General features: G+C 46.0%; 1 protein-coding gene across 1 annotated transcript in view; it reads left to right on the top strand.

Annotated features, from left to right (window-relative positions):
• LOC122544717 (SH2 domain-containing adapter protein E-like) overlaps positions 1-25,276 on the top strand; it is a 34,064-nt gene that overhangs the window by 6,371 nt on the left and 2,417 nt on the right. Inside the window, exons 3-5 of the mRNA XM_043684006.1 lie at positions 17,313-17,549; positions 19,479-19,641; positions 19,933-20,052. Coding sequence (XP_043539941.1) covers positions 17,313-17,549; positions 19,479-19,641; positions 19,933-20,052 — 520 coding nt within the window. The remainder of the gene's footprint in view (positions 1-17,312; positions 17,550-19,478; positions 19,642-19,932; positions 20,053-25,276) is intronic.

Raw genomic sequence — 25,276 nt, 5'->3', positions numbered from 1 at the left:
AGTTAACATCAAGTCCCATACCTCTGGATAAAGGTTCAGCCATGTAGAACTTGGATGTGAAGAAATCTTCTCGCTTAGGTTTATAAATCTAACTGGTGCCTTGTTTCTTACACCCTGATCCAGTCCCTATGAAACTGAAAGTGGGAATCCAAGCCCTATCTGGCTGAGGTCAGCAAATTCAGCACAGGCAAGGACACAAACAGGGAGCATCCTAAGCTGTGTGGCTTGATACCACATCACACTGTGTAATTACCCACTGAGCTATCACGGAAATAGTATCCTATTTTCCTTGTCAGACCATTATCTGTGCTTTTGTTGATTAATTACTGGGTAAGAGAAGCTTGATAGAATATGCCCTTCACATTTATCCCATGTTTCTGAATTTGGGAATGTGGGGGAGGAGTTAACTTGCAGCCCCCCACTCAGTGATGCCACACATTGCTGCCCTAATGAGTGATATTTCATAAATGTTGAACACTGAATTTTATTTTCTCTTTTAAAAATTCCATGGATTTTTCTTCCTTCCTTGGTGGTTTCCCCTATGGTATGGTAAATTTTACTAATTGAACAACCTGAAGCACGCAAAAATAGGCAAAATATTACAAATGCTGGAAATCTTAAACAAAAAAAAGGACTTGAGAAACCCAACAGGTCTGGCAGCATCTGTGGAAAGAGAAATTAAGTTAACATTTCAAATCAAATATGACATTTCTTCAGAGTCCAAGAGTCGTTTGGGACTCAAAGCATTAACTCCGTTTCTGTCTCCACTAATGCTGCAGACTGGTTGAGTATTTCCAACCGTTTCTGTTCTACTTTTTGAACGGAATGATTAGGGAAATGTTCTCTGATCTTCTGTCCTTCAGCTCTGAAGACATTGTAATTACTATTGTAACCCCTGGATTAGTGATGGGTTGGATCAGGGTTCCTACTTCAAAATGCACACATGAGGATGACAGTCTGCCTCCTTTTGAGAGAAAAGCTGTTGACATTCACAGATTAAACTTTCACATCATGAAGTATATTAAAGTTCAGCAGCTTTTCAGCAGCTAACAAGACCTACATTCTTGGGGTAAAAGAGGGAAGTGTAACAGTGAGACAAACAATTAAGGAAATTTCAGTTTAATCTGCCACAGGATCTGAAAACTGTCACTCACAATGAATTTGCGGGCTTTTACAATGTTATTGTGGCTCTACCAAGTTGCTCCATCTTGATTTGTTTTGCCTCTTCTTCCATTCTTAGTAACTTGGGTATTCTGTAATGTGAATCATTCATTTCTCAATTCTCAAGGAGGACAATCCTCAAAGTACAGATCTGGGCATTAAACAGAAGCATCAGGACCCAGTCCTTGGTATGAACAGAGCACTGTAAATTTGCTTTGTAATCCCACGAAAAAGGGAGGATACCGTGTTGATGAGACAAATCACAGAAAGCTGGCATTGATATAAGCCTTCAAATGTTCCCTTCCTTGCAGCCCAGTTCCTGTGACCGGGTCAGGGGTGGCTTTCAAAAAGCGACGCCTTGCTGGCGGAAGGCGGCGAGTTTTTTTTTCCTGCCCTCGTGTGAAGGAGAGATAAGGACGCCAGGGGAGGGGGAAATGACAAGGTCAGTGCTGACCTTTGAGGTCATGACTTCTGAACCCAGCTGCAGTGAGTCAGATACTGATTTACTATACAGCTCATGAAGTCTCTTTAAAAATGTCCCCATCACCACCCACCCCACATTCCTGCTGAGATTGCCTGAAGAAAATTGCATTCATATCTGTTTCCACATTCTCAAAATATGAAGGATTCTTATACACTTAGTTCTGTTTCTCATCCACTTTGTTCAGGTGTTTACTGCTTGCTGGAGGCAGCTTTGGATCAGCTGATTTGAATAGCAATGTCTTGATCAGTATATCAATTTTTTTCCTCATTTTTTCAAAATAAATCCCGACTTCTCACCAGGATACCTTTGTGTTTTTTAACTTGTCTCTACTGATGGAATTTTCACCCCATGTCAGAAGATTGTAGCTTTGAATCCCAGTCGAGAGTGTGATGCTGGAAAAGCACACAGATCAAGCGTTTCAGGCAAAAGCCCTTCATCAGGAATTTCCTGCAGTTTCCTAATGAAGGGCTTTTGCCCAAAACGTCAGTTTTCCTGCTCCTCGAATGCTGGCTGACTTGCTGTGCTTCTCCAGCCCCGCATTCTCAACTCTAATCTCCAGCATCTGCAGTACTCACTTTCGCCTAGCCGCTTTGAATCCCAGTCCAGGATTTAAGAGGTTGTAATCCAGTCTATCATTCTATTGCAGTACCAACGGGATGTTTTGCTTTTTCAGATGTTGATCTTTGGATAAAATATTAACCCAAGGATCTTTCTGCCTATTCTGCTGGTGCAGTTGTGTGATAATCAGCAATCCCATTACTCCATATGAAGACCAACAGGGCATTCTGGTATCCTAGCAAAATACCTCCCTTGACCAAAAAACAAATTAACTGATAATATCATTGCTTCTGTGACTTTGCAGCATAGGAAATAGCTGCTGTATTAGTTTATATAGTCATAGAATGTTACAGAGCAGAGGAAGGCCATTTGGCGCATTGTGTGACAATCAAATCCCAATAGGTGCAGAAGGAGGCTATTTGGCCCATACATGTCTGCACCAGCTCTTCAAATCAGCAACATTACTTAGTACCAATGTCCTGCTTTTTTCCCATTACATTTGCATGTTATTTCTCTCCAAATAATCATCAATTACACTCTTAAATGCCTCAATTTAAGCTGTTTCCACCACACTTCAATGCAGTGCATTCCATACCCTAAATACTCGCTGTGTGAAAAGGTTTTTCCTGATAACACATTTGCTCATTTTGCAAATCACTTTTTAAATTGGTGCCCTCCAGTTCTTGATCCATTCACTAATGGGAGCAGTTTCCCCCCATCTACTTAATCAACCTTGTTCATGATTTTGAAAGATGATCTGATCTTCTCTTAGTTTTCTTGTCTCCAGGAAGAATAGCCCCAACCTATGACATGCCTATGACTATCCTTTGAAAGAGACACACAACTATTCCCAATTCTCTGCTCTTTTCCAATAGTGCACATAACTGTTTTCTACATTTCAAAGTGCCTCATTGCATGTGAAAGAGTTTGAGTTGTTTCTGATCTGAACAATGTTGTATGGTACTTTCAAATTTCCAACTTTTTTCCTTAAATCTGCAGTAGAAGTTGCCTCCCATTTCTGATTGGATTATTCCTTTTGTAGCTTTCATTGCCAAAGAGGGGCTGTGTTCATTGCTCATCCAAACAGTCTCATCTGTAATCCATTGAAGATTGAGACTGTCTCAATCTGTCATGTTCCTAACAGTTTAATAATACTAAATCCAAATTCAACAACATTAATATTTGCAGTGCTTTTTAACTACAACTTCAGGAGCCTTGCAACAACGCTGGTACAATAATTGCTTATTAATTGTTTTGGAAGCCTAAAGAGAGAGGCATCCGATACTGTTTTTATTCTGACCTCTTTTTTTAATTCATTCATGGAATGTAGGCATTTTTGGCAAGGCCTACGGTTTATTGCTCCTCTGTATTTGCATTCGGAAAGACATTGAGATGTCGCCTTCTTTGATTCAACTGAGAGACTTGCTCAACCATATTTAAGATCATTTAAGGTTACTTAAGATTCAGCCACGTTGTTGTGATTCTAGTGTCACATGTAAGCCAGACAAGGAAAACATGGTAGATTTCCTTCCCAAGAACACAAATGAACTGGTTTTCTTTTACAACAATCAGCTGGTTTCATGGCCTCCATTGCAGAGATTAGCTTTTTATTCTAGAGTTATTTAATGAATTGAATTTATATTCTCCAACTGCTGTCATTGGATTTGAACTCAAGTCTCCAACTTGTTGGTCCAGGCCTGTGGTTTCCTCAAGCAGTGACATGATCACAATGCTTCTGTATACTTACGGAATTGTTATGTATCTCAAGAATGAGGGTGAGTTGTAATATGAGGAGATGTATACTGTGTAACACAGAGTTTGTAACCTTGATAGGGGGCATTCACGTTAATGCATTTCTGGTGACCAGAAAGCCCAATTGATATGACTAGGAACTTTCTGAGATCAAAGTATACCATGTAGAATCACAAGAATGACATTTGGCCCATTGTGTTTGAGGTACTTCAGGATATTTTAGAGAGATATGTTACTGTGATTTAAATTGTGCACTTTATTTTTGGGATAAATTTTCAATCAAAAGTCCTCACATTTGCCACTTTCTGGTAAAATCTGTCTATTTTAGTGAAGCTCTCTGATCCCTTTACCTTTTCAAACATTTATCCAAATTCTGTGTAAATGAGGAGCATCAGTAACCACATATGATTACATGTTTCTGGAACTGTTTGACTGTGAAATGATTTTTACTGCTTTTATTTATATTTACTATTATTTTCACTAGCCATATCTTACTGACAGCAGTAAGATGTCTAGTCTCCTGGACTAGGACATGAATGTCAGGGAGGATTCCAGCTAGTGATTCTGATATGCCTCTTGTATTCTTTTTAAACAATCCTTCCATAGCTTCAGTTCCTATGTTTATGGTCTTCTTCAGCCATGCAACCCTCCAAGATCTCTGTTTTTGTGACCTCTTATACATTTCTGATTTCCATTGCTCCATCACTTGGAAGGAGGATTACGTTAACGCTTCTTGGGCCCTACAAGTATTTCCTCCCTAAATCTATCCATTTCTCCCCCTTTAAGATGGGGTCCTTAAGACCTATTTCTGTCAAGCATTTGGTCACCCATCTTAATATTGCCGTCTGTGGCTCAGTGTGGAACTTAAATGGGACATTTTATTTTAAAGACTCTATATAAATACAAGTTGTTTTCCGGCTGAACAGTGTGCGTCTAGATTAGGTTTGTTTCCCTACAGTGTGGAAACAGGTTCTTCGGCCCAACAAGTCCACACAGACCCTCTGAAGAGTAACCCACCCAGATTCATTTCCCCCTGACTAATATCCCTGAACAACATGGGCAATTTAGCACGGCCAATTCACCTGACCTGCACATCTTTGGATTGTGGGAGGAAACCGGAGCACCAGAGGAAACCCATGCAGACACGGGGAGAATGTGAAAACTCCACACAGACAGTCGCCCGAGGCTGGGATCGAACCTGGATCCCTGGTGCTGTGAGGCAACAGTGCTAACCACTGTGCCGCTCAATTATGGGTTTGTGGATTTCGGTAGAGCCTAGAATAAGATTTTTGCTGAGACCAGTCAAACCAACATTTGCTGCTCACGCTCAGACACAAAGAAGGTTACCAGTTAAGGGAGGTGGGACTGCTATAGCCTGTGGACTGCAACCCCGTTGAGATTCAGTGCCCTCAGATGGGAAAGAAAGAAAATTAGCCAGAGATTCAAACATGAGGGAAGGAGGGCTCAGTGTCTGTCCTGGAAAGAGTTAATAATTCTCCAGCTGCATAGAATGTCAGGAAGTCACCAGGCAGGCAGCGGAAGACCAGAATAAAAGATTTTGTTCTTTTTATTAATGTAATTTTTGCCTGTTGTTTGTGCCGAGTTCCTGATCACTGATATTTATGGAACAGTAATTCTAAGATTTACCTTTAAATATGTTAACCCCATGCAAACCATCATCTGCTGCATAATGTATAAAACTAGCAGCAGAAAAAGGAAGATTTGCATTTCTACGACCCCTTTCACTAACATACAAGTTCAAATTTGTTAAGGAACAAAAATTGACTCAGGACACCAGCAATAGTCCTCTCCTATTCTTTGAGACAGTGTATGTAAGATCTTTTACATCCTCCTGAGAGGGCAGATGGAGATGGTTAACCCCTATTAACCCTTGTTAACATTTCATCCAGCAGTGCAAAGATCCCTTAATATTGATCGTGTTGTACAAACTGAGCTAGAAACACAATTTGTAAACGTAGGAGTGTAGGAACAGATGTAGGTTATTTGATCCCCCAGGGCTGTTCTGCCATTTTTATAAGAGGTCATGGCTGATCTGTGACATAACCCAGTGTACTAACTTCTGCCTTTTATTCCTCTGTAGCTTTGGCTGTTAGAAATCTATCAATTTCAGATTTTAAAATTAGTAATTGATCGAGCATCAATTGCTGTTTGTGAAAGAGAGTTGTAAACTTGTGCCATTCTTTTTGTCTGATAAGTGTATCCTAATTATATTACTGAAAACCGATTCTGTTTTTTTGCCTGGACTTCAAGAAAGTCCTCCATTCCTAAACTTGGACAGATAGTTTCTCTCTATTTAACTTATCTGTTCCCTTAATATCTTAAGTTTGAATCAAATTACTCCTCAACCTTCTAAAATGCAGGGAGTATTAAATCCTGCCTTATAGCTGATCAATTAAATTTAAATTAATTTACATTGTCTTTCCTCCAGGGAAAATGCATCTGGTGAAGTCTGCTTGTGCTCTAACTAGTATTTTGTATGGCTAAAGTGTGATTTATTTCTACATTGGGATGTGAATGATTGTAGATGGGTTGTGGGTCTGGCTGAATGTGGAGATCATGTCACTTCAGATGAACAGAAAGTCTCAGAGTGGCAGTCAGGGATCTCATTTTACCCTAAACCTGGAATGGGGAGAAAAGTCAGGCAAGGTTCCTGTTGCTGCATCCTGTAGGAATGAAAAATGTCTAATAATTGTGAATATTGCAGGAGTGTGTTCCACCAAGTAATGCCTGGGGATGTGATTTCATTGCTGTGCAGTTAAAGAGATGCTAAGATAGCCCTTTAGAGTCATGTCATTACATGCCCAGATTATCCTTTGCTTTTGAAAATTATTACAATGGAAATTAAAAGCAGGAAAGGTGTGGAATGGGCTGTGGCCCACAATGCACTATTGCACAAAGTCAAAATTATAACTCTCCAGCTCCTTCTCACCCTCACACCCTACTGCTATAATTTTTCTGGTGCATGGTTCTTGATTCCAGCGTAATTGACAATGGGAACTTCCAACACAGTATTTATTATTTCTGAACCATTTAAAATCCACCTACATCCTCTCGTTACTGGGATCATAGATATTGAAGAGAACAGATGAAGGATTTGTGATCACTGAAAGCTTTCATGTCTTCATTGTTCTTTGCAATGTATATGTGTATTATTGAGTTTAGATATTTTGAAACAAGACTGGCAGGACTACAGGAAGTATGGGATATAGGGAGATTTGGCTATCTGGATTCAGAATTGGCTGGCTGACAGAAAGCAGAGAATGGTTGTATTCTGCCTGGAGGTCAGTGTTGAGTGGGGTCCCGCTGGGCTCTGTTCTTGGGCCTCTGCTCTTTGTAGTTTTTATAAATGATTTGGATGAGGAGGTTGAGGGGTGGGTTAGTAAATTTGCAGATGACAGAAAGGTTGGAGGTGTCGTCGATAGTACAGAGGGCTACTGCAGGCTGCAGCGTGACATAGACAGGATTCAGAGCTGGGCTGAGAAATGGCAGATGGAGTTCAACCTGGATAAATACAAAATGATGCATTTTGGAAGATCGAACTCAAATGCTGAATATAAGGAGGAAGAGAGGAGACCTGATCGAGGTATACAAAATAATGAGGGGAATAGATAGAGTCAATAGCCAGAGACTTTTCCCCAGGGCAGGATTGACTGGTACAAGAAGTCATAGTTTGAAGATATTAGGAGGAAGGTATAAAGGAGACATCAGAGGTAGGTTCTTTATGCAGAGAATGCATGGAATGCGTTGCCAGTTGAGGTGGTGGAAGTGAAGTCTTTGGGGACATTTAAGTGACTGCTGGATATGCACATGGATAGCAGTGAGTTGAGGGGTGCGTAGGTTAAGTTACTATATTTTACATTAGGATTAAATCTCGGCACAACATCGTGGGCCAAAGGGCCTATTCTGTGCTGTACTTTTCTATGTTCTAGGCCAAAGATAAGGAAAAAATAACCTGAAACTAATGTCATATTTCATTGAAGAATTATCTGTTCGGAAACAGCAATAATGACTAGATAATCAACATTAACAGGTGATGTTGGTTGAGGAGAGTATTGATCTGGACACCAAAGTGAACTTCCCTGCTCTCCTTCAAAGTTACCACTGACTCTTTAACCTCTTTTGAAAAGATGTAAAATCTCTCCTAAAAGACAGCACTTTACGCTGTGCAATGTGGTACTGCGGTATCAGCCTACACTTTCTTTCCAAGGCTCTGGAGTGATGCTTGAACTGACAATGTTCTGACTCAGAAGCAAGAATACTAACATCTGAGCCACAGTAAACAGAAAGCACTTAGCCCAGAAACATCTAAAGAGAGGCAGCAGGGAAAACAGGGAACTTTGCAAATTGAATGTACTTCTGCACATCTTGTTTAGATATTTTTAACAACAACTCTGGAACTGAGTTATGAGGAAGCAGAGAAGAAAAATCCAAGTTTCATGCAATTCTGTTTTCACCTGACATCCATATACAACCCCTTGCCAGCAGACATTATTGGACGGGTATCATGAGCAGGAACACTTTGTGACTTTCTCTTTCTGTAATCCATAGGCATTGAGTTCCATTGTAGCATTCCTTGTGTTTTTCCTGCTGGAATCAGATAACTCAGCATGGAGCAGGAAGTGGACTCATGACCTTTTTGCTCGAAAGGGCTTAGAGATGGCAACTTTTGTTCCTCAACTATCAGCCACCTGCCTGTGGTCCTAAACCAGTGCTTGTTGATAATTGTGCAGTGATGCACTGTGGCTTGTTTGGTGGCTGCAGGATTATTTCGTCACAGCACGACTTCCTGAGCATGTGAGCCCAGTGTCGCCAGAGCAAGGGCGACGCCGGGCTAACAGCAACAATCCCACTGCTGCAAGCGAAGACTTCCTTTCCTCAGTATGAATGTGGCATGTGTAGCCCAGAGAGGAAGTGGGAGAGAGAGGGAGGAAACATGCTGAGGAAACTGCACCCTGGAAACAATACAACACATCCACATTTGGAAATCTTCTGGACAGGAGACAGGTTTCCGAGAACATAGGATTAACCATTTTCCTGCCAAACACTGCTTTCCATACAGATTAAAAAAACACATGGATCTTCCACTAATCTATGTTCATTCAGCTTGCCTGTGAATAGAAGGGTATAAGTTTGGACATCACTACTGGACATGACTATGTGGACTCACCTTCTGTTGCAGTGTTGTACAGAGCGTGGTTGCTGTTTGTTAGAGGTGGTGTCCATTTAATGAGACAATATTCTGAGATGCCAAATGCCTCTTCAGGAAGAGGAGTATGTTGGGTTGTGGAGAGAGTGGATGGATGGGTGGAGGGGGGGTGGTGGTGTTGGTGACAGCAATTGCAGGGAGTGTGGTGCTTTTCACCCAGTGGCCAACATTCCTCATTTCAGGACCATGAAAAACATTCAGCCATCTTATTGCTGCTTTTGGGATCTTGCTCTGTGTGTGTGTGTGTGTGTGTGTATTGGAGAGGATTGGCTGAGCTGTGATGAGCCTCAGTCCTCTCCATGTCAGGGGAGGGGTTAGAAGAGGTGTTCAGTATTCAGACAGCCATATTTGAAAAGAAGTCAATACTTTCGGGAGAGGAAGGGAAAAAAATAGACAAAGCAAAATAGAGTTATTCAGATGCACAACAGATCTTGTGGAGAGCTTCCACCCAAGATAAGGCTCTGTTTCCATGCTGTACATCTCTATGACTCTATGAGGGTCTTGCTGTCTGTTTCTATTTTCTGCTGTGTGCTGCAGTGTCAGATGTGAGATGTTTGTACAGATCCTGAGACATGATTTCAGTTGCTACTCCATTGATCTGACTGAAACAACATCTTTTGAAAATTGTGCACTACTTATGTGTGGTAAAATTATATTGGAAAGGACCAGCGATAACCTTGCCTTCTGACCTGCTGTCTGAAACTCCTTCAGGTTGCCTGACAGCTGCTTGGGGTTGCAGACACTGCAGGCCCCCAGAGTATGGGCGGGCAGAAACCATTGGCATCATTAGAGTGGTGCTGGAAATGCACAGCAGGTCAGGCATCATCCGAAGAGCAGGAAAATTGACGTTTCAGGCAGGAGCCATTCATCATGCATTCCTGATAGAATAGAGAACATAGAAAAATACAGCGCAGTACAGGCCCTTTGGCCCTCGATGTTGCGCCGATCCAAGCCCACCTAACCTACACTAGCCCACTATCCTCCTTATGCCTATCTAATGCCCGTTTAAATGCCCATAAAGAGGGAGAGTCCACGACTGCTACTGGCAGGGCATTCCATGAACTTCCTATAGTATGGCGACCAAAACTGGACACAATATTCCAGATGCGGGCGGACCAGAGTTTTATACAACTGCATCATGACCTCAGGACTCCGGAACTCAATTCCTCTACCAATAAAAGCCAGTACGCCATATGCCTTCCTCACCGCACTATTTACCTGGGTGGCAACTTTCAGAGATCTGTGTACATGGACACCAAGATCCCTCTGCTCATCCACACTACCAAGTATCCGACCATTAGCCCAGTACCCCATCTTTTTGTTATTCTTCCCAAAGTGAATCACCTCACACTTAGCTACATTGAATTCCATTTGCCACCTTTCTGCCCAGCTCTGCAGCTTCTCTATATCCTGCTGTAACCTGCCACATCCTTCCTCACTGTGAACAGCTCCTCCGACTTTCGTATCTTCCGCAAACTTGCTCACCCAACCTTCTAGCCCCTCCTCCAGGTCATTTATAAAAATGACAAACAGCAATGGTCCCAAAACAGATCCTTGTGGAACACCGCTAGTAACTGCACTCCAAGATGAACCTTTACCATCAACTCCTACCCTCTGTCTTCTTCCAGCCAGCCAATTCCTAATCCAAACGCCCAACTCACCCTCAATGGCAGACCTCCGTATTTTTTGCAGTAGCCTACCATGGGGAACCTTATCAAACGCCTTACTAAAATCCATATACACCACATCTACCGCTTTACCCTCGTCTACCTCCTTAGTCACAAAACCATGCTGACTATCCTTGATCACATTATTCCTATCCAGATGTTCATAAATCCTATCCCTTACAATTCTCTCTAAGACTTTGATGAAGGGCTCCTGCCCAAAACGTCGATTTTCATGCTCCTCGGATGCTGCCTGACCTGCTGTGCATTTCCAGCACCACTCTAATCTTGATTCTAATCTGCAGTCCTCACTTTCGCCTAAAAACCATTGGTGTAACAGATTGCAAACATAACTGAATTGGGTTTTGGTAGGTTCTTGCACTGCTTAGCAAAATAAAGTTAAAAATCACACAACATCAGTTTATAGTCCACCAGCTAGTGCTTCCAAATAAATCTATTGGACTATAACCTGGTGTTGTGTGATTTATAACTTTCTACATCCCAGTCCAATACCGGCACCTCCAAATCATAGCAAAATAAACCTATTATTTTATTCTGGCTATGGAAAGCCTTTTTCTTGAAATCAGGAATTCAGCTTCTTGGTGTGTAGAGCAGATAAGAACCTAGAAACAAGAGTAAGCCATTAGATGTTTGTAGATCGTTACTGGTCACATTACACAAGCTTAATGTCATTTTCCTGCACCATACCTGTGTCTCTTGAATTGAATTAGCTTTATTGTCACTGTTTATAAGTCACCAGTTACAGTGCCTTCTTACATACAAAGGTACCTAGGTATAGTCCTTCGTTACAGCATAGAGAAATTACATTACAGCTATACACAGAATAACCATAGGACAGTTACACTACAGCTATACACAGTATAACCATAGGACAGTTACATCACGGCTAAACACAGTATAACCATAGGACAGTTACATCACAGCTAAACATAGTATAACCATAGGACAGTTACATTATGGCTATACACAGTATAACCATAGGACAGTTACATTACAGCTATACACAGTATAACCATAGGACAGTTACATTACGGCTATACACAGTATAACCATAGGATAGAAGAACAAGAAATAAAATTACAAAGACAAACATCACAGTCCCACTCCAGCCGCTGGTCACTGGTGTCCCCACTCTGAGGCACTGGTCACTGGTGTCCCCACTCCAGCCGCTGGTCACTAGTGTCCCCACTCTGAGGCACTGGTCACTGGTGTCCCTGCTCTGGGCTGCTGGTCACTGGTGTCCCCACTCTGAGGCACTGGTCACTGGTGTCCCCACTCCAGCCGCTGGTCACTGGTGTCCCCACTCTGAGGCACTGGGCACTGGTGTCCCCACTCCAGCCGCTGGTCACTGGTGTCTCCATTCCGAGGCACTGGTCACTAGTGTCCCCACTCCAGCCGCTGGTCACTGATGTCTCCATTCCGAGGCACTGGTCACTTGTGTCCACACTCCAGCCGCTGGTCACTGGTGTCCCCACTCTGAGGCACTGGTCACTGGTGTCACTCCAGCCGCTGGTCACTGGTGTCCCCACTCCAGCCTCTGGTCACTGGTGTCCCCATTCCGAGGCACTGGTCACTAGTGTCCCCATTCCGAGGCACTGGTCACTGGTGTCCCCACTCCAGCCGCTGGTCACTGGTGTCCCCACTCCAGCCGCTGGTCACTGGTGTCACCACTCCAAGGCACTGGTCACTAGTGTCCCCATTCCAGCCGCTGGTCACTGGTGTCCCCACTCCGAGGTACTGGTCACTGGTGTCCCCACTCCAGCCGCTGGTCACTGGTGTCCCCACTCTGAGGCATTGGTCACTGGTGTCCCCACTCCAGCCGCTGGTCACTGGTGTCCCCATTACGAGGCACTGGTCACTGGTGTCACCACTCCGAGGCACTGGTCACTGATGTCCCCACTCCAGCCGCTGGTCACTGGTGTCACCACTCTGAGGCACTGGTCACTGGTGTCCCCACTCTGAGGCACTGGTCACTGGTGACCCCACTCCAGCCGCTGGTCAGTGGTGTCCCCACTCCAGCTGCTGGGCACCGGTGTCCCCACTCCGAGGCACTGGTCACTGGTGTCCCCACTCTAGCCGCTGGTCACTGGTGTCCCCACTCCGAGGCACTGGTCACTGGTGTCCCCACTCCGAGGCACTGGTCACTGGTGTCCCCACTCCAAGGCACTGGTCACTGGTGTCCCCACTCCGAGACACTGGTCACCGGTGTCTCCATTCCGAGGCACTGGTCACCGGTGTCTCCATTCCGAGGCACTGGTCACCGGTGTCACCACTCCAGCCACTGGTCGCTGGTGTCTCTGCTCTGGGCCGCTGGCTGCCAGTGTCCCAGCTCTGGGCCGCTGGTCACCGGTGTCCGAGCTCTGGGCCGCTGGTCACCAGTGTCCCTGCTCTGGGCCGCTGGTCACCAGTGTCCCTGCTCTGTGCCGCTGGTCACCGGTATCCCAGCTCTGGGCCGCTGGTCACCAGTGTCCCTGCTCTGTGCCGCTGGTCACCAGTGTCCCTGCTCTGTGCCGCTGGTCACCAGTGTCCCAGCTCTGGGCCGCTGGTCACCGGTGTCCCTGCTCTTTGCCGCTGGTCACCGGTGTCCCAGCTCTGGGCTGCTGGTCACCAGTGTCCCTGCTCTGGGCCGCTGGTCACCATTGTCCCAGCTCTGGGCCGCTGGTCACCGGTATCCCAGCTCTGGGCTGCTGGTCACCGGTATCCTGCTCTAAGACACTGGTCGCTGGTTACCCCCACACCAGGCTGCTGGTAACCGGTGTCTCTGCTCTGGACCGCTGGTCACTGATATCCCTGCTCTGGGCCACTGGTCACATGTGTCCCTGCTCAGTGCAACTGGTCACTGCGTTCCCTGCTCCATGGCACTGATTCCCGGTGTCCCCGCACTGGGCCGCTGGTCTCTGACGTCCCTGCTTCAGGCCGCTGGACACCAGCGTCCCTGTTCCGGGCCACTGGTCACTGGTTTCCCCGCATTAGGCCACTGGTTGTTGGTGTCTGCACTCTGAGACACTGTTCACCAGTGTCCCCACTCCAGCCACTGGTCTCTTAAGTCCCTGCTCAGGGCAACCGGTCACTGGTGCCTCTGCTCCAGGCTGCTGGTCGCCGGCATCCCCACTCCAGCCACTGGTCACCGGTGTCCCTGCTCCAGGCTGCTGGTCGCCAGCATCCCCACTCCAGCCACTGGTCACCGGTGTCCCTGCTCCAGGCTGCTGGTTGCCAGTGTTCCCACTCCAGCTGCCGGTTGCTGGTGTCCTTGCACTGGCCACTGGCATCTCTGCTGACCTGTTGGACTATATTCTGGATCAGTGGTGCTGGAAGAGCACAGTTACATTACAGCTATACACAGTATAACCATAGGACAGTTACATTACAGCTATACACAGTATAACCATAGGAAAGAAGAACAAGAAACAAAATTACAAAGACAAACATCACAGTCTCTCTCCAAGGGCTAGCCATAGTAGCCTGATGCAGTGGGCTTCCATGTGGTCTGACCACTGGCCGCTAACACATTCTGCACTGGGCCGCTGGTCATCATTGTCCCTGCTCTGGGCGTTGGTCACCATTGTCCCTGCTCTGGGCTGCTGGTCACTGGTGTCCCCACTCCAGCCGCTGGTCACTGGTGTCCCCACTCTGAGGCACTGGTCACTGGTGTCCCCACTCTGAGGCACTGGTCACTGGTGTCCCCACTCCAGCCACTGGTCACAGGTGTCCCCACTCTGAGGATATGGTCACTGGTGTCCCCACTCCAGCCGCTGGTCACTGGTGTCCCCACTCTGAGGCATTGGTCACTGGTGTCCCCACTCCAGTTCCTGGTCACTGGTGTCCCCACTCCAGCCGCTGGTCACTGGTGTCCCCATTCCGAGGCACTGGTCCCTAGTGTCTCCACTCCAGCCGCTGGTCACTGGTGTCCCTACTCTGAGGCACTGGTCACTGGTGTCCCCACTCCAGTTCCTGGTCACTGGTGTCCCCACTCCAGCCGCTGGTCACCGGTGTCCCCACTCCAGCCGGTGGTCACCGGTGTCCCCACTCCAGCCGCTGGTCACCGGTGTCCCCACTCTGAGGTACTGGTCACCGGTGTCCCCACTCCAGCGGCTGGTCACCGGTGTCCCCACTCCAGCCGCTGGTCACCGGTGTCCCCATTCCGAGGCACTGGTCACCGGTGTCCCCACTCCGAGACACTGGTCACCGGTGTCCCCACTCCGAGATACTGGTTACCGGTGTCCCCATTCCGAGACACTGGTCACCGGTGTCCCCACTCCGAGGCACTGGTGTCCCCACTCCGAGGCACCGGTGTCCCCACTCCGAGACACTGGTCACCGGTGTCCCCACTCCGAGACACTGGTCACCGATGTCCCCACTCCGAGACACTGGTCACCGGTGTCCCCACTCCGAGACACTGGTCACCGGTGTCCCCACTCCGAGACACTGGTCACCGGTGTCCCCACTCCGAGGCACTGGTCACCGGTGTCCCCACTCCAGCCGCTGGTCACTGGTGTCCCCACTCCAAGGCACTGGTCACTGGTGTCCCCACTCCAAAGCACTGGTTACCGGTGTCCCCACTCCAGCTGCTGGTCACTGGTGTCCCCACTCCAAGGCACTGGTCACTGGTGTCCCCACTCCGAGGCACTGGTCACTGGTGTCCCCACTCCCGCCACTGGTCGCTGGTGACCCCACTCCAGCCACTGGTTGCTGGTGTCCCTGCTCTGTCCGCTGGTCACCAGTGTCCCAGCTCTGGGCCGCTGGTCACCATTGTCCATGGTCTGGGCCGCTGGCTGCCAGTGTCCCTGCTCTGTGCTGCTGGTCACCGGTGTCCCAGCTCTGGGCCGCTGGTCACCAGTGTCCCAGCTCTGTGCCGCTGGTCACCGGTGTCCCAGCTCTGTGCCGCTGGTCACTGGTGTCCCTGCTCAGGGCCGCTGGTCACTGGTGTCCCTGCTCTGTGCCGCTGGTCACTGGCGTCCCTGCTCTGGGCCACTGGTCACCGGTATCCCAGCTCTGGGCTGCTGGTCACCGATATCCTGCTCTAAGACACTGGTTGCAGGTTACCCCCACACCAGGCTGCTGGTAACCGGTGTCCCTGCTCTGTGCCGCTGGTCACTGATATCCCTGCTCCATGGCACTGATTCCCGGTGTCCCCGCACTGGGCCGCTGGTCTCTGACGTCCCTGCTTCAGGCCGCTGGACACCAGCGTCCCTGTTCCGGGCCACTGGTCACTGGTTTCCCCGCATTAGGCCACTGGTTGTTGGTGTCTGCACTCTGAGACACTGTTCACCAGTGTCCCCACTCCAGCCACTGGTCTCTTAAGTCCCTGCTCACAGCCACTGGTCACCGGTGTCCCTGCTCCAGGCTGCTGGTCGCCGGCATCCCCACTCCAGCCACTGGTCACCGGTGTCCCTGCTCCAGGCTGCTGGTTGCCAGTGTTCCCACTCCAGCTGCCGGTCGCTGGTGTCCTTGCACTGGCCACTGGCATCTCTGCTGACCTCACCTAGTAGATGATTCAGCTCTTTGAGCCTCCTCCATCATTGTACATCATGGCTGATCATATAACACAAGCTTAATGTCATTTTCCTGCTCTCTCCCTTGTATCTTGATGTCAGCAGAATTAACGTATGCCCTTTATTGTCTTTCTTCTTGAAGGCAATGTCTACTTGTTGGACTGACTGTACCACCCTCCCTTTCCTTCACCTATGTGGCAACTAATTAGTAGTAGTGCTAATAACTATTTAGGTCAGGTATTACAACCAAGCAGGTTCACACTTGAAATGGCAAACCTGTACTTTCCACCTGGGCTGAGGGTTCTGATAACCATCTGAGGAATGGGAGTGCTATTCAAAGCAGAATACAAAATTGATTTGGAGATGCTGGTGTTGGACTGGGATGTACAAAGTTAAAAATCACACAACACCAGGCTATAGTCCAACAGGTTTAATTGGAAGCACTAGCTTTTGGAGCACTGCTCTTTCATCAGATTGTTGTAGGAGCAGCGCTCTGAAAGCTAGTGCTTCCAATTAGACCTGTTGGAATATATTCTGGATCAGTCCTGATGAAGGGCTTTTGCCTGAAACGTCGATTTTGCTGCTCGTCGGATGCTGCCTGAATTGCTGTGCTCTTCCAGCACCACTGATCCAGAATCTGGTTTCCAGCATCTGCAGCCATTGTTTTTACCTCTGTTGGACTATAACCTGGTGTTGTGTGATTTTTAACTGAGTACAAAATTGCTTTTCATGTTGATTGTGTTGAGTGTTTTAGATTGCTTGTGACAGGTTTCTTGCAACATTTTATTTTTTTTCTTCCTTTCACGGTCCTTGAAACCGACATTAATTGAACACGCGTTGTTCAATTAGTTTCCAGACTGGCAATAATTTATCTGATCCTTGAGCAGATCAGATCCCCTCCCCTCCAGCATGTTTTTCAGTTCCTGTACAAACTGATTACTTTCTCCATGCAGAAATCCGAAGGCGAGGATCAAAGGACCCACTCGGGAAGCAGTCCCTGTTGTATGACAGTCCCTATGAACCAACGGAAATGGGGTCAAAGCAGGAGTTAGTTGGGAACTCTGTCCTCGAGAAGACGGGAAACCACAGGCCAATCGACAGCTGCCTGCCGGAGAATGATGAACGCCCCGCAGCAGAGTACGAGCAGCCCTGGGAGTGGAAGACGGAACAGATTGTGAAAGCACTTGCAGGTATGGCAGGAAGCTCTGGTGGTTAGAACAGCTCTGTTTGTGCAAGAGGTTCAGAAGAACAAAAGGATCAGCTAATGTAGCTCTCAGTCATATCCAAACGTAAGCATGTATATGGGAAGGGCTGGTGTTTCCTCACCAGATTTTGATTCAGGCAAATTGCTGCCCACAGGGATGATGTAAGCAGAATTGTAATCAATACTTTCAAAAAGAAATTGGAAAAGGTGCAGTCAGCCCATTCTGGGAAAGGCTGTGAGGGTACAGAGAAGATTTATCAATATGGTTATAAAAGTGCCGCAAGGCAGTTGGCAGGAATTTGAATAGATTCCCTTGATCTTTTAGATGGTGGGGGACAACAGGCAACTTGGCAAGTCCAGCCCAAACAACTATTATGGCACAAAAGAAGGCTATTTGGCCTATCAAGTCCAAACAGAACAAGGTGGGAATAGAGAAAGTGAGATTGTTCTGTTCAGACCAAAAGAGATTGAGAAGAGATTTGACTTGATGGAGGTCTACAGGACAATGACAGGTTTCATAAGGTAACCAGGAACATCTATTTCCATTTGCTGTTCATACAAGCACTGGGCACCATGGGTTTAAGTTTTAGACAAGCTGCTGGAGGATTGTGAGCAAGAATGTTTTTTATGCAGGAAATGATAGTGACTTGGACATTTCCACTTTACAGGGATTGTGAAAATCAATAATTGAATGGGCACTTGTGGAAAGTAAATGTGTTTCCAACACAACGTTCCAGCAAAGCTCAGCGAAGGCTGGAAGAACAACATCTCATTCTCCGCTTGGGCAGCCTGCAACCCTCTGGACTCAATATCGAGTTCAATAATTTTAGGGCCTGAATTCTCCCATGTCCTAGCCCCCAACCCCACACACCAGGCCTTGTTATCACACAGTCTGCCAGTACACACTGCCTATTGTTAGCCATTAATATCTCCATTAATAGCTATTCACTCCCCCAGCCAGATCATTATCCAACTGATTTTCTCTCTCTTTGGGCTCTATCCCCACCTATCCTATCTTCTGCATACAGACTGACATTTTCCTAGCTACCATCAGTTCTGAGGAAGGGTCACTGGACCTGAAATGTTAACTCTGATTTCTCTTTATAGATACTGCCAGGCCTGCTGAGCCTTTCCAGCAATTTCTGGTTTGTTTCTGATTTACAGCATCCACAGTTCTTTCTGTTTATATTTAGTCTTCCGCCAGTATTGCCTGGCACCAGTCGAAACAGCTCAAACTGTTGTACTTCCTTCAGGGAATGGGTTTCTCTAGCCGTGGGTACAAGTGTCCACTTAAGGGACTCAGTAGACCCAAGGGCTACCCACCATCTCTCCCACCTGCTGCATAATTTCAGACAGATCGGGATAGGTGACAGGAAGGAGATTATCTATTAGGTTTGATATATGCCTCCTGCCTTCAAACCTGTCTTCAATTGGCAGGGGAGCATCAAATCTAGCAACATGACTCTAGGTCAAGTAACCTGTAAAAATTCACATTTGAAAGAATCAGGTGAAGCACGAGAGGGCTCTCAGATCAGGACCCAAGATTAGAGCGGTGCTGGAAAAGCACAGCAGGTCAGGCAGCATCCAAGGAGCAGGAAATTCGACATTTCAAGCATAAGCCCATCATCAGCCCTTATTCATGATGAAGGGTGTTTGCCTGAAACGTCGATTTTCCTGCTCCTTGGATGCTGCCTGACCTGCTGTGCTTTTCCTGCACCGCTCTAATCTCCAGCATCTGCAGTACTCACTTTCACCTCTCAGATCAGGATATCAGCATATGAAAAATGAACTAAAACTAAAAGGATGTGGTCTACTGTTCTGCAAAGACACATTTGTATACTAAAGCAGATATGGAAATAAGGACCCTTTCTGGATACGTTAATAGATTTTGTAACCTTCTGTCTGCCCCTTTCAGTCCAGTTTGATTCTGCAGAGATGTCATCTCCACCCAAAGAAGAAAACGTCAAACACCACCATCGGCAACCGAGCTGGACTCAGAAGGTCCTGAGGCAACAGAGCCCAGAGGGCAGCGAAATGGGAGAGAAGGTGGACCCAAGCATGCCCTTAGAAAAACAAGTGTAAGTGACCACAACTGCACTCATTCTACACATTTTTCTTCCTTTTTCCTTCATCCTCGCTGTGCTGAAATATAAAATTGTTGTGCCATACCCAACTGTAACTCATTCCTTTTCTGACTTCAAACTGTGCAATCCCTTTCCTTTCCTTGGTTCTGCCTCCAATTAACATAGCTTTAAGGCCCCAGAGTAGTGTAAACTAGTCATCACTTCTTGATATACTATGTATTTTCTCCACTGCTATGAGCCTTGAGACTTCACATAGCTTGAACGAGTGTTTCCCTTTCCCTGCAGGTGGTATCATGGCCCCATCACCCGGATAGAAGCAGAGTCTCGTCTGCAGGCCTGCAAGGAGGCCAGTTACCTGGTACGAAACAGCGAGTCAGGAAACAGCAAATATTCCCTTGCCTTAAAGTAAGTGTTCAGGGGGGGGCTTCAGAAAACTGTGCAGGGCATCAGTTTGTAACTTGAAATTTGTTCCAACAGCAGTTAAACAGAGTTTGCTCATTCCTGAGGCTGGACACGTGTGCTTGTGACTGGCTGCTCTTCGATTTGTGGATGATGTCTATGCAGGGTTACAAGTTTCTACCATAGCTTTTCAGGTGACTGAACAGAGCTAATCCTTGATCCACAGATGTTTGGGTACATGGGGCAGGATATTCAATGAGGAAGTGAGATTCAGAATGCTGCATTTGTTTCATCTCTGTTGCCATGCCAACTCATCATTAAAGTATTGTGATGCAACTTAATGAATATATTGTTTCTATTCTGAATGATTGGTAGGAAACTCTTCCTGCTCTTTAACGTTAAATGTCAGGGCGATTTGGAGGCATTTCTTTCGCGTTCCCAGGATCAATGGTGAAGTAGGACACTCTGGGATTCTGAGCAAGCCATTAAGCAGACAGGTGTTCACATCATTGTCCAAGTCCCAAATCAGACAAGTGGCATGCATGGAACAGGGTTAGATGTGAGGGGCAGAGAATCAGAAACAATGAAATGATGCGTGGTTAGGGGCAGGGTGGTTTTGATGAAAGATTAGGACACCAATAAAGATGGTGCGATTAGGGTCGGAGATTGATGGCACACCAGGGTCAGAGGAATGTTGAAGTCAGTGCTAGTGGAAGGACATTTGTAGAGCACTTTGTGGTAGAGCCCACTAGGGAACAGGCAATTCTGGATTTGATAGTGTGTAATGAGTCAGACTTGATTAGGCAGCTCAAGGTGAAGGAACCGCTGGAGGCAGTGACTTTAATATGAAACAATTCACCCTGCAGTTTAAGAGGGAGAAGCTGGAATCAAATGTAACCATGTTACAACTGAGTAAAGGTAACTACAACGACATGAGGGAGGAGCTGGCCAGAGTTAATTGGAGGGGGAGTCTAGCAGGGAAGATGGTTGAGCAGCAATGGCAGGGGTTACTGGGAGTAGTTTGGAGGACACAGCAGACAATCATCCGAAGGAAGAAAAAATGTACTAAGGGGAGGATGAGGCAACCGTGGCTGACAAGGGATGTCAGGGACAGCACAAAAACAAAAGAAAATACATACAATGTGGTGAAGATTAGTGGGAAACCAGAGGATTGGGAAGTCTTTGAAAACTAGCAGAGGATAACCAAAAAACGTACTAAGGTGGGAGAAGATGAAATATGAGGATAAGCTAGCAAACAAAATAAAAGAAGATTTTTAGATATATAAGAGAGAGGGAAAAGCAAACATTGGAATGCTGAAAAATGAAGCTAGAGAAGTGGTATTGGGGAACAAAGAAATAGCAGAGGAACTGTACAGGTACTTTGCATCAGTTTTCACAGTGCACGACCACCAGCAGCATACCAGAACTTCAAGAAAGTTAGGGGCAGAGGTAAGTGTAGTGGTCGTCACTAAAGAGGAAGTGCTGGGGAAGCTGAAAGGTCTGGATAAAGCACCCTGACCAGATGGACTACACCCCAGAGATAGCTGAGGAGGTTGTGGAGGCATTGGTGGTGATCTTCCAGGAATCATTTAAAGTCAGAAAGGGCCCCTAGTGGCTGGAAAATGGCTGACCCCTGTTTAAGAAGGGAGGGAAGCAGAAACCAAGAAACTACATACAGGCCAGTTAGCATGTCCTCAGTTGTTGATAAGATTTTAGTGTCCATTATTAAATACGAGATTGCGGAGTACTTGTAAGTGCATGGTAATATAGGGCTGAGTCAGCATGGTTCATTGAGGGGAGGTCATGCCTGACAATCTGTTAGAATTCTTTGAGGAAGTAATGAGCAAATTAAACAAAGGCAAACCAGTGGACATGATCTATTTGGATTCCAGAAAGCCTTTGACAAGGTACTGCACAGGGCGCTGCTAAATAAGATGAATCCATGGTATTAGGGGCAATGTAATGGCATATATGGAGGATTGGCTGACTAGCAGAAGGCAGTGAGTAGGGATAAAGGGTTCTCTTTCAGGATAGTAGTCTGTGACTTGTGGAGTTCTGCCTGGATAAGTGTTGGGACCTCAACTTTGTGTGTTATACATTAATGATCTGAACTAAGAAACTGGCTAAGTTTGCAGATGACACAAAGATAGATGGAGGAGCAGGTAGTGTTGAGGAAGCACAGAAGTTGCAGAAGGATTTGGACGGGCTGGGAGAGTGGGCAAAGATGCAGCAGATGGAATACAATATGAGAAAGTGTGAGGTTATGCACTTTGGTAAGGAAGAATAGAGGTGAAGACTATTTTCTAAACGGGAAAAGGTTTTGGAAATCTGAAGCACAAAAGGACTTAGGAGTCTGAATTTGAGATTCTTTGAGATGTGAGTTCATTAGGCATGTTATTAAGGTGAATGCAGTGTTAGCATTGATTTCAAGAGGGCTAGAATACAAGAGCAGAGATACATGGCTGAGGCTGTATAAGGCTCTGGTCAGGCCTCATTTGGAATACTGTGAGCAGGTTTGGGCCCCATATCTAAGGAAGGATGTGCTGGCCTTTGAGAGGGTCCAGAGGAGGTTTACAGGAATGATTCTGTGGATGAAGGTCTTGTCACATGAGGAGCGGTTGAGGACTCTAGGTCTATACTGTATGGAGTTTAGAAGGATGAGGGGAAACTTCATGGAAATTTCTGGAATACTGAGAAGCCTGGACAGAGTCAATGAGGAGAAGGCAGGAGCATGGTGTTAAGAAACATTTCAGCCATGCTTGAATGGTGGAACTGACTCGATCTGCTCCTATATCTTATTGTCTATGGTCTTATGGTGTTGATCCAGGGGTAGTTACTGAGGAAAACAAAAACATAAATTACTGGGGAAACTTGGTAGGTCGGGCAGCATCTGTGAAGAGAAAACAGTATTTCGAGTCCAGTGACCATTGTTCAAACCTGCTTTTGTTTGTTTCAGTACTCCAGCATCTGCCGTTCTTTGTTTTATTTAGTTACGAAGGGATATGGTTGTAAAATCAAGGGATAGGGTGAAAGCTTCCTCACTGACCAACGTGTAAGTCAGGGTAGATGTTGCAGAAAATCTGATCAGTCCTGCAGTTTTGCTACCTTTCAGAACTGACTCCCATTTAGCCTTTCCAGTGCAATTTTGCTCACGTGAACTGCCTAATATCTTAATTTTTTTCTTCAAATTAATTCTCAGAACAGGAGTGCTACTGGTGAGCCTGGCAATTAATGCCGGCCTCTATTTTTCTGCTGGACCTTTTTGAATTATTTCAGTCTATATGGTCAAGGTGAGAGGTTTGGTCGAACTGCATGCTTCACTAGAACATTTCAGGGAGCAGCTAAGAATTGACCATACTGGGGTGGGGACTAGAGCCACATTATAGGCAGAGATAGCAGGTCTTCTTCTCTGAAGGATGAGCGAATCAGTGCTTCGTGACAATCCAATCACTTCCTTGGCACTTAATGGACTCAGACTCCTATTTCTACATTTTCCCTAAGTTATTAGTGAGGACCACTTGATGCTAGTCTATTATGTTACCTACTAAATGACTAAACCTTGTAAACTTACTTTGTGACTGAATGCACCCTTTCACTTGTAACATCCCATTGAATCGATGTTACTAATTTTTCATTGTTTCCATGAACTCGATATGACGAAATGTACAGAATACAAGTTCCTTAGGAATGTGAGGTCCTGTATGATGTTAACATTACCTCTTCACTTTTCCATTTCATGTGTCTGGCTGTAACAAAGGAATCCATTGCCTTTTTAAATGACTATATACATGCCATATGAAGCCGTCACAAGTCATCTCAAGTATTAGAAAATGCTTGGCCTGTGATTAGGGTCTCCCACCAATAAAGAATCTGAGATTTGAACAAGATTATTTTGTTTTAATGCAAAGACGATCAGAATCACTAGAAGTGATCCTATTTTGGCAACAAAAATCCCAGACATCCATCTCACTCAGACAGAACTTGTTCAGTGCCAACAAATTAATGGTGTTCATCATGGTTGTAAATGAATAGTCCAACCTTTAGTCAGTACTTTAGAGCACTACCCAATACGGTACTAAGTGTGTCCATCAAAGGTCTCAGAGACTTACAGCTGATCTCAACGTTTGGGTGTTACAATGGCAGCTTTGGCCTAGAAGTAGGAAAATTGATGCCACATGAATTCCAGGCAATGACAATCTCCAAAAAGAAACAATCTCACCCTCACCTTTTGACATTCAATGCGATTACCAATAGCTTGATCCCTTGGGGGTTACCATTGTCCAGAAACTGAACTGGATTACATCAATGCTGTGGCTACAAAACCATGTCAAAGACTAGAAATCCAAAAGTGAGTAATTCACCACCTGACCAACCAAAGCCTGTCAATGATTGGTGAAGCACAAGTCGGGAATGTAATGGAATATGGGGAGAATGCGGGTAAGTGGAGTTGAAATGCCCATCAGCCATGATTGATTGGCAGAGTGGACTCGATGGGCCGAATGGCCTTACTTCCACTCCTATGTCTTATGGTCTTATGGAATACTCCATCAGCACTCAAGAAGCTTGATACTATACAATGGAGGATAAACAGCCTGCTTGATTGACAGAACATCCACCACCTTGATAAATTAATTTCCACCAAAGTGGACATACATCCAAATCATTTATGTAAATGACAAAACGTAGAGGACCCAGCACCGATCCTTGTGGCACTCGACTGGTCACAGGCCTAATGTCTAAAAAAACAACCCTCCACCACCACCCTCTGTCTTCTACCTTTGAGCCAGTTCTGTATTCAAATGGCTTAGCTCTCCCTGTATTCCATGAGATCTAACCTTGCTAACCAGTCTCCCATGGGGAACCTTGTCGAATGCCTTACTAAAGTTCATATAGATCACATCTACCACTCTGCCCTCATCAATCCTCTTTGTTATTTCTTCAAAAAACTCAATCAAGTTTGTGAGACATGATTTCCCACACACAAAGCCATGCTGACTATCCCTAATCCGTCCTTGCCTTTCCCAATACACGTACATCCTGTCCTTCAGGATTCCCTCCAACAACTTGCCCACCACCGACGTCAGGCTCACTGGTCTATAGTTCAATGGCTTGTCCTTACCACCATTCTTAAACACTGGCATTACGTTAGCCAACCTCCAGTTTTCCGGCACTTCACCTGTGACTATCGATGATACAAATATCTCAGCAAGAGGCCCAGCAATCACTTCAT

Source organism: Chiloscyllium plagiosum, chromosome 51 (assembly GCF_004010195.1).
Source record: "Chiloscyllium plagiosum isolate BGI_BamShark_2017 chromosome 51, ASM401019v2, whole genome shotgun sequence".
Taxonomy (NCBI): Eukaryota; Metazoa; Chordata; class Chondrichthyes; order Orectolobiformes; family Hemiscylliidae; genus Chiloscyllium; species Chiloscyllium plagiosum.
The sequence above is the reverse complement of the archived record's forward strand: the minus strand, read 5'-3'. Positions and strand labels throughout refer to the sequence as shown.